This window comes from Mastigoproctus giganteus, chromosome 9, assembly GCF_048544385.1.
Source record: "Mastigoproctus giganteus isolate SK-2022 chromosome 9, ASM4854438v1, whole genome shotgun sequence".
Lineage (NCBI taxonomy): Eukaryota > Metazoa > Arthropoda > Arachnida > Uropygi > Thelyphonidae > Mastigoproctus > Mastigoproctus giganteus.
The window spans coordinates 80,734,520-80,746,548 of record NC_143583.1 but is presented as its reverse complement, the minus strand read 5'-3'; the positions used below and the strand labels follow the sequence as shown (position 1 = coordinate 80,746,548).

The 12,029-nt window shown below is 37.6% G+C and overlaps 1 protein-coding gene across 1 annotated transcript in view; it reads left to right on the top strand.

Moving 5' to 3' along the window:
- LOC150080484 (uncharacterized) overlaps positions 1 to 12,029 on the top strand; it is a 155,961-nt gene that overhangs the window by 80,354 nt on the left and 63,578 nt on the right. Inside the window, exon 5 of the mRNA XM_090381941.1 lies at positions 6,659 to 6,745. Within this exon, the coding sequence (XP_090238067.1) occupies positions 6,659 to 6,745 (87 nt within the window). The remainder of the gene's footprint in view (positions 1 to 6,658; positions 6,746 to 12,029) is intronic.

The window sequence follows — 12,029 nt, the reverse complement described above, 5'->3', positions numbered from 1 at the left end:
TTACCCTGCTGATATTTAAAGGTGTACTGAATAATAGAGAGTACTGCTGAAGAAGAAGGCTGGAGCCTTTGAAAGCTACGGGATTTTATCGCTTTTAACTTAGTATATTTTAATGCATTTTAATCTTGTGTTTTAATATATTTTTAATATTGTAATCCGTATATTTGTTTTGTAAATACAGGTTATTGTAAATATAGTTATCAAGATTTGCTTTGTTTTATTTTATTTTATTTTAATTTTAATTTTATTTTACTCCATGAAAGGTTGGTGAAAAAACGCTAAGAACGTAATATGAACATACCCAACCTCAGAGGCCTATTTAAGGTGTTTTCAGTGGTATGAGTAAAATGGATTACATGTGCTTATAGCACGATTTAGTGTTACGTGAATTCACTGCGATTCCACATGCATTCTGAAGGAAGCAAGTAGAAATGTAGAGTTTAAATGTGGAATATACTCTATAATGAAACTGTATACTGTACAGTAGTAAATTTTCATTATAATGATGTTTAACTGCAGTTCATTTCAGGAACCTTTTTGAATTAGACAAGCTGTAAGTTGCCTGGACCCAATTAAGCCTTCAAATTTCTTATAGACATATTTCAAATTAGGCATACCAAAATGTTATTAAATCCTATGTCTAATCTGGGATAATACTTGGTAATTTTACCAGTCTAGTTGCCCATCCTTGCAATGTCTGTACAAGTTCTTTATCTTTTTTCAGATGGAGCTTCTCGACATGGATACAATATTCCATATGTGTTCTCACCACTTTTTTATATTTATGCCAAAGTTTCCAAATTCTCTAGATTAGGACACACCAAGACAACTCAGCTAATAACTTTTCATTTCAGAAACCTGTGGTTTAGAAAACATCACTGGTGTTCACCAACAGCAGCAACAGCATTTTCACCACAAAATCCATAAATGTACATCATATTGGCATATTCAGCACTTGTAAATGTAAAAGGCAAATTGAGAGTAACAATGGAACTCAAAGATGTGCTGTGCACAACACTGCTCTGCACTGCACTGCGCATGTTTCGTGAGGCTACATTTTGATCAGGGTGTGTGGATGCACAAATTACGAATGTGATTTGTAATGGTGCATTGCCGAGTACTTACAAACATTGCATAACTCCATAATTATTCAGAATTAGACCCATATCCATATGACCTTTTTTTTTTACTCAAAATCGCTTTGCTATTAGCTCCTGAATTTTGCCATATCTTCACAAATCATTCTGTGTAGTGGAAATATTCTATATTTCCTGTATATATCTGCGTTTCCTATAATTTTCAAATTTTTGTTCCTAATCAGTGCAGTGTATGAATCTTTCAGTTTTTTTCAAAGCATTGCATAGTGATTTGCTTGCATCAGGTCATTTGCTCTCAATGGCTGCATTTTTAATGATGTGATGTACACAGGCCTGGTGTTAGGGGCTGGGCAAGTGAGGCACTTGCCACAGGTGCCACTAAAATAGGTACCTTGCTGTTAATAAAAAAATTTAGGAATTATTAATAAACTATTTTGTTAAGGACTTCCTTTTAATGGTACTGCAGAGTGTAAATGTTTTTCTTTAGAGGCGTGGGAAAATTTGCTAGGGCTGTTTTAAGTTGTTAGTAATTTTCTCTGGGTTAACCCTGCAAACTGAAATGCTAGATGCGCTACTGCAAATATATGCATGTGATACAATATGAATTAGGCACTGTTACAAGGTTTTGCCTCAGGTGCCACAAATGCTAGCGCCATTTACGAATGTACACTCAGTGCTCACTGAATTATGACCACTCTACCCATAATAGATTGTTGCATAGCTCGCAGTATAAAAAGCTGAACAGCTTCATACACTAGAGAAGTGGTAATTTGCATCTGGCCATTCAAGTCAAAGTGATAAAATAGCAGTTATGGGATGTAGTAATGATATCATGGAGTTTCAAAAGGACATGATTTTGTGAAGTTGTGTCTCGGATGCTTCCATATTGGAAATAGCATGTCTTGTCAGTTGCTCCCACCCACTGTGGTTAAGGTGTACAAAAAATGGTATCAAATAGGCCAAACCACCTCCCGCCGGCAGAACATTAAAGGATTATGCAAGGACACTGCAATACAATATGGGACATTGCAAAGGACATTGCAATACAATATGGGAAAGCAAGAACAGTATCCCAAATGACAATATCCCATACACTCTGACATATGAGGTTCCACAGCAAATGACCCAAAAGATCCTCTCCTCACTGCTGACCATTGATGGCAAATGCTGTGGTGACAACATGCAGGTTGGACACTGGTGGACTGGAAATGAATGTGCTGGTTATATGAGTCAAAATAGCTGGTGCAACAAGCTGGCAGATGCCTTTTGTGTCTGGCACAAGCAATGCAAGTCCATGGATCCATCATGCACGGTGCACACTATCTAGGCAGGTGGCAGTGGTTGCTTAATATGGGGCATGTTTTGCTGGCAAGAACTAGAACCCCCTGGTGTGCATTTGGCGTGTTTCACTGGTGAGGTTTACCGGCAGCTCTTAGGTAACTATACACCCTGCCATGTTGCATTTTTTCCCACACAGAAATGGGATTTTCCAAGGTGATAATGTTTTCAACCCCACACTGGGCACGAATAGTTCAAGGAACACAGTGAAGAGATCACTCACCCTGATTGGCTTCCAGATTCTCCTGCTCTCAATCCAGTTGAACATCTGTAGGATGCTTTGGAACTGGAATTGAGGCCTATGGACATGCAACCATCATCTATTCCAACACTGCAAAGCCTTGCAGGCAGCATGGCCGTAAGTCCCTAAGGACATCTTTAGACACCTAATGGAATCAGTGCCTATACAAATAGCGGCTGTTATCTGCGCAAATGGTGGCTCAACACAGTATTAGGTAGGTTGTCATAATTCACTGATCACTGAATGACTTTGTCTAAATCATGACATCTGTTGTGAGCGAACAGCCATCTGTGCATTGTTTGTACTGATAATTTTTTGCAAACTGCAGCTTGCTTCAGATTATGTTTCCCATAAACATCTGTGTGCAGTGAAAAATTTCACCTACTCTGCAGTGGAAACTGTATTATAGTATGCTACTGTAATTTGTTTGAATCTGCCGTGTGCACTACACATTTCATAGATATGTTTGGAATATGTTGCTGTGTGAGGCGCCTCCGTAGCCAGGTGGGAAGGAGCAGCAGTGCGTAGCACACGCTTCTTGATTAGACCGGGGTTCGAGCCCGTCACCACCAAATACGGAGGATGCGGAAAGGTCAGGGAATGACCACCGCATATCCCGGAGCAATGGCCTTAGTTGCTAATGCTCCTAAAAAAAAACCAAATAAAATGTTGCTGTGCCTTGCTTGCATCTATACATATCTGTTGCTGTAATCCAAGTCCTCTACGACAGCATATTGGTTTTTGTCATTTGTTACTCATTTAGAGGGGTCTGAGTGCAAGTCCCATTACGGACTGCAGGAAGATCCTTTTTTTTCAAGTATAGGAATAAATTAATAAACAGACAATATGTATGCATACAGTGTTATCTTAACACTTCCTAGTTCATTTCACAAATATTATTATTATTATTTTTAGCCATATGGTACAAGGAAGCCTGAGGCTTATGATGCACCAGCCAAAAAAAGTTTTTTGAATTACCCTGAGAGAGAGAAGAGAACAAGAGTCAGAAGTAGAAAGGAATCACCAAGAAAAAAAAAATGATGATATCCAGCTCAGGACCCTGGGTGTGCCAAGCCCATACTCAAAGGATGTGAGCCCCTGACAGAATCTCAGTTATCGATTGATTCAACCACTACTCATCTCGGTTGCCCAAATTATTCGCTGGATGATTCCTTTTGCCTCAAAGGTGGTATTGTGCATATGTCTGTTCCAATATTCCTTGTCAGAGACTTGGTAATTTGGAATTTCATCTTTTCGAACTTACATGGCTTAAAATCTCTCTACCTTATTCTGTCAAATTCATTTGTTGTCTCGTCTCTACCATTCTCCCAACTCCACTAATCACTTGGAGCTCTTTGACTTCCTCTCTTTGCAACTTGACTTTCTCCAATCCAACTTGACTTTCTCCAATCCAACTTTACTAACAGTGAGGTAATTTTCCTTGGTGATTTTAATGTTCACAGATCCAACTGGTCAAGATGCTGAGGCTTTTGTGAATACTAATGACCTTGCACAGATTGTTCATTTACCTACCAGAATACCGGACAATCCTAACCATACAGCCAACACGCTTGATCTTTTTCTCACAAACAACCCTTCTAAGTACACAGTCAAATTGTGTACTTCTTCTTCAATGGAGCCTTAATCACATGGCTATTCCCAACTTAGTTGTTTGGCATTACAAGAATGTAAAATGGGATGACCTATGAGATTTCTTTTCCTTGGTCGAATTTCTGTTTCAAAACTTCTGATGTCAACGTTTGCTCAGATTGTGTCAGTGAAATTATTCTTGTAGGAATGGAAACCTTTATTCCATACTCCACTTTAAAATCTCGTCCTTTATCTAAACCTTGGTTTTCCAATAAATGTGCTAAGGCTGTTCAAGAGAAGAATGTTGCATATCGTAATTGGCTTGTTTCCAATTCTTCAGTTTCATTTTCTGTCTACACCAAAGCTTGCAACAATTGTAAAGCAGTTATTAATCAGTCCAGAGTAGATTTTGAACAGGCTAAGAGTAGAAAACTTGCTTCTTGTCCTAATGGTAGCCGAGAATTCTGGTCTCGCTGTTGGCTTTGGCCAACAGCGAGACCAGAATTCCCAAAAAATTCCCTTGCCAAAGCTGTTGGCCGTAACTTTTGCCCATCTCTGCTCCCACCTCTGTCAAATCCAGATAGTTCTATTGTCACTTCAGCCAAGGATAAAGCTGACCTGCTAGCATCCCATTTTTCTTCCAACTTGTGTATTAATGATCTTGGTAAAACACCTCCCACCATTCCCAACATGCTCCATTCAATGTTTCCTGTGGTCTTCCATCAAAAGGACGTCAGAAGGAGTTTGACAAATCTTGATGCTAAGAAAGCTCCAGGTCGTGATAGTATTTCTACACTTGTTCTCAAAACGTTGGCTACTGAACTTACTCCTGTTCTTTGCCATCTTTTTTTTTTCTCACTTTCTTATTCCAAAGGTGTTTTTTTCTTCTGCTTGGAAATTTGCTCATATCCAGCCAGTTCTTAAAAAGGGTGACAAATCTTTGCCATCCAATTATCGTCTCATTGCAATTACTTCTACTCTTTCTAAAGTATTGGAGAAATCAATTAACCACCAACTCTTAAAAGTACCTAGAAACCTTCTGTCTGATCAATGAATTTTGCCAGTGTCATTCCACTGGCTTATGTTACCCATTTATGGACAAATTCAATGGAAAAGTTCGGTGAAACAGCAATTGCTCTTGACATCTCAAAGGCTTTCAATTGTGTTTGGTATAAAAGTCTTCTAAACAAGCTTCCATCTTATGGTTTGCCAACTGTTTTTTGTAATTGGTTATCCAGGTTTCTCTCTGGCCACTCACTGAGGGTGATGGTAGATGGCTCTCTGACTTCTCCACTAATGCTGGTGGCCCCCCAAGGTTCAGTTCTTTTTCCCACTCTTTTCCTCTTGTATATTAATGACCTTCTTCCATTGACTGGCAGTCCTATCCATAGTTTTGCCGATGATAGCACATTGCATTCCATTTTCCAGTTTGATAAACTTTGCCCTGCTCAATCAGTTTCATCTTCTCGAATATCCCCTACCAATTCCTTAAATGGCGATCTTCCAGGTAATTCTCTAGTGGGGCAAAGACAACTTAGTTGATTTCAATCCTTCTGAAACTCAGTCCTGTCTTATCTCGCAAAAAGGATCCTTCTGCTCCTATACTTATCTTTGGTGACACTCCGATTTCTAGGCGAGATGATATATCTCTTCTGGGGATTACCCTGACTTCTAATCTCTCTCTCTTGGCACAAGCACATTACAAATATTGCTTCCACTTCCTCTGCATCTAAAAAACTTGGTTTTCTCTTTCACTCTCGGCATTACTTTTCTTCCAAACAGCTGTTCACTCTGTACAAATTGCAAATCTTCCTACCATGGAATCTTGTTCCCACATCTGGGGCAGTGCTCTCAAAACCTCTCTCAGGCTTTTAGATTCCATTCAGAAGAGGGCAGTTAGTTTAATTAATGACTCATCTCTAACAGTCTCTCCACTCTGTCTCATAGACTTACTGTTTCTGTTGCATGCCTTTTATACAGATACTTCCATGGGCACTGTTCTTCTGAATTGGCTTCTTTAATGCCCGCTCTCTTTCAAAACAGTCCGAACACGTGCCACCACCAGCGAACATCCATTTATTGTCCAACTTCAACCTCACAGAACCAACTTTTCATCTTCCTCTTTTATTCATTCAACTTCCGTTTTCTGGAACAACCTTCCTTCATACGTATTTCCTGAAAATATCATTCTACAGAAGTTCAAGTCTAATGCCAACAAATGTTTTCTTTCGTTTTCTCAACCTCCAACCAAAGCACGGTACTAAGTACTATAGGTTCTAATACCCCTCGTTTGTGGTTTTCATAAAAAAAATCTGTTAATGCTCTTATATATATATATATTAATTTATTTATAAATGTATTAATATTTTTGTCATATTTTTTGTTTATCTAGTGGCTGCTTCTAGTTCTCTGGATAGCCATATTCACTTTTGGGATTTACAAACAGGACAGCAATTAAAAAGTATTGATGCAGGACCAGGTAGGTTTATATCTGTGTATATGTATTAAAAATATCAGCAAGAATCAAAAATTGAATCGTATAATCATAGTACATACTGAATTAAAAGTAAAAAATGAAGCTGTAGTGACTCCATTTATAAGTATGGAGTGAGAGAAGTTTTTTTAAGTATGCAAGTGATAGAATGATGCAAACGAGCAAAGCTGATGTAGCATCTGTTATAAAAACAGTCTCCTTCCATATATTATCCACTACCTTCAACTATTTATCTAATCCAGTGTTCCTTAAGCTTTACCCAAGTGTTTCACAAAATGTTATTATTATTATCATTAGCCATGTGGTGCAAGGAAGCCTGAGGCTTTTGCTGCACCAGCCAAAAAAAAATTTCTGAGTTACCCTGAGGGAGAGCAAGAGGGGAGGGAGGGAGGGAGGGAGGGAGGGAGGGAGAGAGAGTCAGAAATAGAAGAGAATCACCAAGGAAGAGAATAATGATGATATCCAGCTCAGGACACTGGGTGTTCCAAGCCCATACTCACCACATGTGAGCTCCTGGTGTTTTACCAATATTGGCATTTATCTATATTTTGATCCACTTTAAAATAAAATGAAAATATACTTGATATATCTATACTAAAAGCAAATTTTCCTGTTGTAATTATAGTAAGTGCCAGTTATAGTGATCATGTTTGCAAATTGAATTTTGATTCTAATAAATGGCAATTCTAATAAGCAAAAATCAACAAATATTATCCAGAGGCTATAAAAATAAAGATATAAAGCACAAATTTACATTTTATTAACAAGGGTTTATTACCAATTAAATGATAAATGAAAATTTGAAGAATATTATTCATATATTAGCAAAATAAAAATAAATTTATACTTACGTACATAGCAAAGTGACATTAAACATAAAACTTTGTTAATATGATTATAATTTAAAATGTCACTTATTTTAGATTGCTTTAAATGATCACTACAAAGTCTATTTATAGATTTTAATATTGTATAACAGTCTATATTCACGATCACTGGCACCAGTTTCTTCCAATGCTTTACTCACAACGGCTATAGCTTCATGAGTTTGCTGTCTTGTAACTGGATTATCAGTAACAGACTGGGCAATTTCTTCATCTGTTAAAGCTGTAGTGGCTTGTAGATCACCAACTGTGTCCACCTAGTCATTAAACTCCTATTTGCCCATGTCTTCAGGCTTTTCAACATGACTTAGTTGACCATCATGAATAATTAATCCACATTTTTTGAAACAGTTGCTAATGCAGATTTTGGAAACATCATTCCATGCACTCATTGTCATATGAAGTGCATCTATAACAGTTATCGATTTTGCAATATTGGATGATGTTCCCAAACTGTAGACTGGATGATTCTTTGCCTCATATCCGATCTATAAAATGTCTTAAAGGTTTTTATTATTCCTTGGCCAAGAGGTTGAATCAGTGATGTGGTGTTCGAAGGTAGAAAAACTAATTCAATGTCTTTGAAAGTCAATTTGGATGAGCTGGGCAGTTGTCTGAAACCAATGCAAATTTTTTGTTTTTCTTATCCAATTGCAAATCCCATTTACGAAGATAATCTTCAAATAAAAAGTCATCCAAGCATTGGTGTTATTGGCATATTCAACAGGCAACTGTTTTACTCCTTTAAAACATCTAGGCTATTTACTCATTCCAATAACTAATGGCTTCATCTTGATTGTTCCTGTCATGTTGCATGTTAAAAGAACTGTAATCCTGTCCTTTATCTTCTTTCTTGCAGATGCAGAGGAATTTTTAAAAATCATGCAGTGGTTTGGGGTAGCCCTGTAGTACAACCCTGTTTCATCTGTATTAAAAATGTCAGCTAAGGTAAAGAAAGCCTGCACGAGAAGCATGGAAAAGTTCAATGAAATTTACCAGTAAAAGTACTTTGCCATAACGGCATTTGTATTGTTGCTTGCTCGGTTAACAGACGGTGGGTGCTATCTGTCTGGAGTAGAAGTTGAATCTTGGAGCTTGAAACCCTCCTGAAGTGGAGGGGAGGGTAACCTGACCTTTTTTCTTTAGAATCACTAATTGAATTAACTAATTGAATCACGAACAGAGTCATATTGGAAGTTCTGGCATTGTAAAAAATGTTCGTAACGTAGTTTCACTGGTAAACTTTTTCGAAGTTTGCTGTGGTTTTTTTTTTCTTAATAAACAGTTTATCCACTAGTCCACCAGTGATTCTAAAGAAAAAATGTCAGGTTACCCCCTCCACTTCAGGAGGGTTTCAATCTCCCATGGCATTCAATTTCTACTCCTGATGGATAACACACACTGTATGTTTAATGAGCGAGCAACAATACAAATGTCGTTATGTCAAAGTACTTTTACCGGTAAATTTCATTGAACTTTTGTGTGCTTCTTGTGCAGCCTTTCTTTACCTTTGCCAAAATGTCTTCAGGATTATAAGTGCTTAACACAGTTTGCCAAGAGGTTTTCAATCAGGTTTCAGCTGCAGAACCATTGGAATCCTGTTTTTCTCCATGAAGTCTTTTGTAAACAGTATCATGGTTCTCCTGCCATCTTGTCAGGCCTCCATTCATTGCCTTAAACTCTTCATGTAGTTTTTTGGCAAAATCATTAGCTTTATGAAGAAGAATGCAACAACTGATTGGTGCATTGAATGAGCTGTCATGTTTGAACGAACAGAGCTTCTACTGTTTGGCATTTCCCTTCACACTTCCTCTTTCTGGTTTCACTAATCACATTAACGTTTCATGTGTGACATGATTTTAATAATTTTGATAAAGATGACTGAGGCACTCCTAATTTTACTGCTGCTTCCCTTTGAGACATATTGCCTAAGTTTAATTTATCGTACATTTCTATAATTCTTTTATAGATATAAAACTTATCTTTTACACTCAAATTCACCTCTTTCTGTTCATTGACAATTTTTTTTTCGGTTAGTAAAATTTGAAATATGTAAAAAAATAAGTGTCAATCAATAACAAAGTACATAGTACACACAAATTGGAACTAACACGACACACACAAATGAGATGAAGTTTAGATATAGAAACGAATAGCAGATCTGAGTGAAGCGGAAACTCATTTCACCATAATAATGTGAAAACACAGAATTCCAGCCATCGGTATTATCGCAAATGCAATAAAATAGAGTTCATACCTGTTTATTGCGCTGACAGATTTGAATTAACAGAAAAACCAAATAAACTGAAACTGCAAAATGTTTTTATTGTTTTATGGTTGTGACCTCCAGACCTTTAGAAAAATATCACAGAGGCATTCAAAATTGATTCTTATAACCAAAATTGTGATTCTAATCAATGATGAAAGTGTAGAGTCTGTTTCTTTTATGTGAGTGAGAGTGAGACTTTTTTTTTTTTTTTACTGAAGGTGAATAAACTATATATAAAGTTTTATACAGATTTGGTTTTCCACCATTTTTATTTATTCTAAAGTGTTTCATTCTACTAGGTGGTAGATGACTCTCATCAACCAGTGCAATACCACCAATTTACTTATTGGAGGCTTGAAGTGGTGGAACTCATGTTTAGTCTCCAGAGCTAAATTCCGGTTAACCCTTCCCCATCTCTTCCATGATGCAGTATGACTGATGACTTTTGAGGTTATGATGGACATCATGGTGAGATCCAATCTTCCTTACATTTCGAGGGTACAGCTCTAAAATGGTGTTCGCAGGCCAGCCGCTAGTTAGTACACTGGACCGAACCTATTGGTAACTCTTTAGGAGGCTTCCGGATCAGCTAGTGTAATATAATCTTGCTACCTCTACTCTGCCAGACAGTGACTGGAGGGAGTCTGAGTAGTGTGTTTGTGGGGGGCATTGTCGAGGCCACGTTATGTCAAGGATCTGGGTATATTCTTACCATGTGTATGCCATATCCAAAATTTCATTACTTCATACAGCATGACCCCAAACTTTTTGTTACTATTGAATATGCCATGAATTGTCAAACTAATAGAGTAAGCTTATCTGCAAAAACATCTGAACCTCCCAAACACTTCCTTGTTCATTTCACATATATACATGGTCTCATTTCTAATCTGAATGATGTCTATTTCCACTTGCAGTCTGCCAAACCCCATGAACTTTTTCTGCCAGAATCTCAGTTATCAGTTTATTCAACTGCTGCTCATCTCAGTTGCCTAAATTATTCGCTGTATGATTCCTTTCGCCTCAGAGGTGGTACTTGTGCATATGTTCCTTTCCGATATTCCCTGTCAGAGACCTGGTAATTTGGAATCTCCTCTTTTTGATCTTCTCTGGCTTAAAATTTCTCTACCTCATTGTGTCAAATTCATCTGTTGCCTCTACCGTTCTCCCAACTCCATTAATCACTTGGGGTTCTTCGACTTCCTCTCTTTGCAACTTGACTTTTACCAGTCCAACTTTCCTAACAGTGAGGAAATTTTCCTTGGTGATTTTAATGTTCACAACTCCAGCTGGCTTCTGTTTTCTAGTCATAACCCAGCTGGTCAAGATGCTGAGGCTTTTGCAATTATTAATGACCTTGCACAGATTGTTCATTTACCTACAAGAATACCAGACAATCCTAACCATGCAGCCAACACACTTGATCTTTTTCTCACAAACAACTCTTCTGAGTATACTGTTCAAGTGCGTGGTCCTTTAGGCACCTCAGATCACTTGGTGATTCTCTTCTCCAATGAAGCCTTTATCTCATGGCTATTCCCAACCTCGTATTGTTTATCATTTCAAGGATGCAAAATGGGATGACCTGCAAGATTTCTTTTCTTCTTTTCCTTGGTAGGATTACTGTTTCAAAACTTCTGATGTCATTATTTGTTCAGATCGTGTCAGTGAAATTATTCTTGTAGGAATAGAATCCTTTATCCCGCACTTCACTTTAAGATCTCGTCCTTTATCTAAACATTGGTTTTCCAATAAATATGCTAAGGCTGTTCAAGAGAAGAACGTTGCATATTGTAATTGGCATGTTTCCAATTCTTCAGTTTCATTTTCTGCCTACACCAAAGCTCGCAACAATTGTAAAGCAGTTATTAATCAGTCCAAACTAGATTTTGAAAGGCATCAGTGAATCTTGATGCTAAGAAAGCTCTAGGTCCTGATGGTTTTCTCCACTTGTTCTCAAAACCTGTGCTTTTGAATTTACTCCTTTTCTTTGCTGCATTTTTTCACTTTCTTATTCCAAAGTTGTTTTTCCTTCTGCTTGGAAATTTGCTCATATTCAGCCAGTTTCTAAAACAGATGACAAATCCCTCCCATCCAATTATCATCCCAATGCAAT